The following is a 4,411-nucleotide window of genomic DNA, read 5'->3' as shown; positions in this document are numbered from 1 at the left end:
TTTTGCATCTCCTGTGTAGTTGTTTTGTGTCTCTGTAGTTTTTTGTTTCTTTGTGGTCATTTTGAGTCTCTTGGTTGGTATGTTTCTCTTTGAGTGACATTGTGTGAAGGGCAGGGGGCTCCTGACACTTTGGGCCCCCTTGGCCTCTAGCCCAGCAGACCCGTTCAGTAATCCATCCATGGTGAACTGCTCTACCTTTCTAAATATTTAAAGCCTAACTAGCTTTCAGTATCTGGTTGCAGTCTGGAGAGGAACACAACAATGGCCCAGCTTGTGTCTTCGCTGGGACTGTTCTGCCAGGTCAATGCGTTTGCCTGCCTGCTTCTCTGCTACCTGCTCTTCATTCTGCTGGGAGGTCTGGTGTTCACGGTGGTGGAGAAGCCCATGGAGGTGGAGCTGAGGGCCGAGGTGGAGGAGCTGCGTCGCTCCTTCCTGCGGGAAAACCCCTGCGTCCGAGAGAGCGGGCTGAGCGAGCTGCTGGGGAACGCTCTCTCCGCTCACCAGAGCGACGTAGCGGTTCTGAAGGCCGACGCCGATGAGAGACGCTATGATTTCGTGTCGTCGCTCTACTTTGTCATCGTCACTCTGACCACCATGGGTAAGACACTCAAGAAACCTGCCGAGATTTAAAATAGGAATGCAACTTTTTATGTTGATCGTGGTCATTATCACAGTGATGTAAAGCAGCAAATCCTCACATTGGTCAACCAGGATTGCTGATTTTTTTATTTAGCTTGAATATTACATGCAGCAATAACCTTCAAAACATTGTCGTCTATCTGTCCCACATCCCTTCTTTACAGGGTACCAATGTATTTGCGACAACTCGTGCTATCTTCCCTGTAGACCTCTTCCCTCTTTTCTTCCTCAGGTTCTGACTCTTACACCCCCAAATCAGACGAAGCCAAGCTCTTCTGTATCTTCTACTGCGCCCTGGGGATCCCCCTCACCCTGTTCCTCCTCACCCTCCTCTCCAACCTCCTCCTCCCCACGGTCACCCACGCTCCCGTCCACCACCTGCACACTTACTGGGGTTTGCCCTACACCCGGGCCGCCTTCGTCCACGTCGGCCTCCTCTCCGTGCTCGCCCTCTCCTTCCTTTTCCTCCTCCCAGCCCTCCTGGTCTGTGCAATAGAGCCCGACTGGAGCTTCCTGGATGCTCTTTTCTTCTGCTTTGTCGTCCTGAGCACCGTCGGCCAGGGACGAAACTCTCTGGGGAGAAACTGGGAGCCGTCAGCCAAGGAGACACTCCAACTCCTCACCACATGTAAGTGCAGATCTCCTTTTTTATAAACTGTTGATTTATGTTAGTTTTTATCTCTGCCAGGAGTTCATGTGTGTGTCTGCGTGCATGTGTCTGTGAGTGAGTGTGCACCTATGTGTCTATCCTGCTAATCTCGCATTCTACTGCAGTAAACTGCATCATATTTTCGGTGGCCAGTTATGGCTGCATGCCTCTTGTGTTTGCGCTGACTCACATTACCAGTACACACACTGCTGTACCTCACCACCACTCAGCCGCAGCTAAGAGACAACGGAGATTTTTAGCCTCTTTTAGCTTGTTTTGGCCTTTAAAGAAATGTGTTTTCCAGCAGCAGCAGGTAGCTGTTTTTAGCTAAACGGTTCTGATAAAGCCACTGTACTCAACCTGCTCAGCACCAAATATCAGACAGACACAGTTGGAGACCAGCTGGTGAACATAATGGAGCATTTAGCAGCTAAAGAGACCTATTTTTCCCAGGAGGTGGTGGAGACTAAAATTGAGCTAAAAGGAGAGTGAATATTGGATTTTAATGTCTGAGTTTTGCCCCAAACTGGCCAAAAGAACAAAACGAAATAAGATTGATGCAGCTTCAAGAAAAGATCAGCATTAAAACCATTAATGTTATTGTGTATGACAGCAGTGTAAGAAAGGCTCTAACAAATGAAATGTCACCATTCATGGAATGAATTACATACGAGGCACTTTCAGGCCCATTGCCAGAATTTTAGAAGTAATCCTTGAGTCTAAATTCCCCAATGACTTTTTTTGACAATCATTTAAAAATAATTTTCTTTATTCATTTAATTGTTCACTCATATATTCTGTAATTTTCATTTGACCACTTGATTATGTGAATGCTGTTTATTTTATTGCACATTCCACGCTTTTGCACATGAACATCAGAATTAGCCTTAAAAACGCATATCATTTTGTGCATGGTTGTACAACATAACTCCACCATCGTAATAATACAATATTGTTTTTAAAAGCACATTTGAAAATATATTTTTTAATATAACCATAAACATGCATGTTGACAGGCTGGACATTCTCCACAGGTTACCTGCTGGTGGGCCTGGTGGTGATCATCACCTTCAAGGATACTGTCCTGCAGGTTCCCCGGGTCTGTGCGGTGATGAGACTCTTCTCTGGTCCGCATTATGCGGAGCTGGAAGGTGTCCACCTCAGTGAACTGACATTTAGTGAAGAAAGCTGTGAGGAGGAGCCTCAGTACTCCCAGTCCATCTGCACCGTCTTCTCCACCCCACTAGAGCTGACGCGCCCCGCTGTCGCACACAGAGCCCGAACCTCAACTCCCGAAACCCCCTGACCTTTACAGCTGGACCCCAGACCGTCTACGGCCCACCAGCTTCTGACTTGCAACCGTTGTGTAAGTCAACAGTGTTTCTTTTTTTCATTTTCTTTTCACTGCCTTCTGGATTACTGGATGTCAGATGCATTCATTGTTGGCCACATGGGGGCAGCAGAACAATCTGAAAAAACACAACATTGACACAGTATGTCCTTTTTAAAGTTGGTGAACAGACACCACATCTAAATGGCTTGTTGAGTCACATGTTTTCTCATGGTGAAACAAAAAACTGACTTATTTCACAATTAGTGGGATATGTGAGATGTGTGTGCGCAAACCCTGAAACAGAATTTGTCATGATACTTCCCTCTTAAATGAGCAGGTACAACAAGTGACCACAAGATATCACTAATAACTCGTCCAGCTGCAGGTCTGTGTGAAGACTAAGAAACAGCATGGGCTGATTTACGCACTGAATCCATCATTAATTCTTTATTTTATTTACATTTGTGCCCCTAAGCTATGTTGGTATTAATATGTTTGGATGTCAGATAAAAGCTGCTGAATGACACATATATAATATTCCAGCACAAACTGAGCCTCACGCTGTTTGTACAACCAGGTTCTCAAAGAACTCTCTAACTCTGCCTTTTTAATTTACTCCGTTATTACCTCTACCAAGGAGGTTGTGTTTATGTTTTTTACGTGTGTGTGTGTGTGTGTGTGTGTGTGTGTGTGTGTGTGTGTGTGTGTCTTTGTTTGACTGCAGGATTACAGAGAAACAGGCCCGATTCTCATGAAACTTGGTGGAAGGGTGTAGCATGGACCAAGGAGGAATCCATTCAATTTTGGGATGGATCCAAATCACGGATTGGATACATTTCACACATACATCAAACATTTGAGGTGTGTTGACTTCAGTGTGGTTTGTATAATCTGGATAAAGCGTTGGATTGTTTCCAACCAGTGTGATTGTCTGACTGCTCCGGTAAAATGCCCATCAGACTTCATTGTAGCAACGGATGTATTGTAGCATCAGCAATTATTTCGGTGAGTCCAGTGTTATCATACTTCATGTTGTAATAAAGCAGAATTATTCTTTAAAGAGTCCCACACTGATTAAAGAATCGATGCAGCGGATCCAGAGATCTCATCTTTTTTTTTAAATTCCAGACATTCTTCTTTGTCAAAATCTTTCTTGAGATTTGGGCCCCCAGGAAGAGCGCGGGGCTTTTAGAAGCAAACTATACATCGTGGCATTGTGGATGGAATGTGGAATTACAATTTCCGGGTCAGTCACAAGATGCTATTCGGCCCAAAATACTTTTCCCGCATAGAATTACATGAGGGAATAGACATTTGTAAATCCCTTGAACTCTTGAATATACCTTATTTATATCATTGGGTCTTAAAAATAGTAAAATGCACTAATAGCTAAATCCAGAGTTCTTTTTCTTCTTCCTGTAAGTGAGCCTGAGACAGCGTGGCTGGGAGGCGGGGTTAAAGGAAACGCCAGTGAGCATGCTCTTTACGGAAGATCGGCAGAAGATCTGGGTCATTTTATACTCTTTCATATTAAGAACAGAACCCCGCCTCCAACGCTGTATCCAGTTTTATTTCAGATGCATGGGGGTGTTATACTAGTAGTGTCTAACGTAGCCTGAAGGTTTGAGCGGAGATGAGCAGTCTGCTAAACTCACTTCTTTCTAACTACACCGCCAGATTTTTTTTACTTTTCAAACTTGTATTCTTCAGACCCAACTGATGCTGACTCAAGTGACATCACTTGACGACTTTTAAAATACATCACACAACTCACACAACTTTTGTTTCTC

At 44.4% G+C, this 4,411-nt stretch overlaps 1 protein-coding gene across 1 annotated transcript; it reads left to right on the top strand.

Annotated features, from left to right (window-relative positions):
• Positions 1 to 261: 261 nt before the first annotated feature.
• Positions 262 to 3,437, top strand: kcnk7 (potassium channel, subfamily K, member 7; the record flags this gene model as incomplete). Its single annotated transcript, XM_079295054.1, has 4 exons — positions 262 to 598; positions 872 to 1,267; positions 2,323 to 2,654; positions 3,346 to 3,437. 3 exons carry the CDS (start codon positions 262 to 264, stop codon positions 2,592 to 2,594), a joined length of 1,005 nt encoding a protein of 334 aa, XP_079151180.1. The 3' UTR covers positions 2,595 to 2,654; positions 3,346 to 3,437.
• Positions 3,438 to 4,411: the final 974 nt, after the last annotated feature.

This window comes from Melanostigma gelatinosum (assembly GCF_949748355.1).
Source record: "Melanostigma gelatinosum genome assembly, chromosome: 23".
Taxonomy (NCBI): Eukaryota; Metazoa; Chordata; class Actinopteri; order Perciformes; family Zoarcidae; genus Melanostigma; species Melanostigma gelatinosum.
This window is presented reverse-complemented; position numbering and strand designations above follow the sequence as displayed.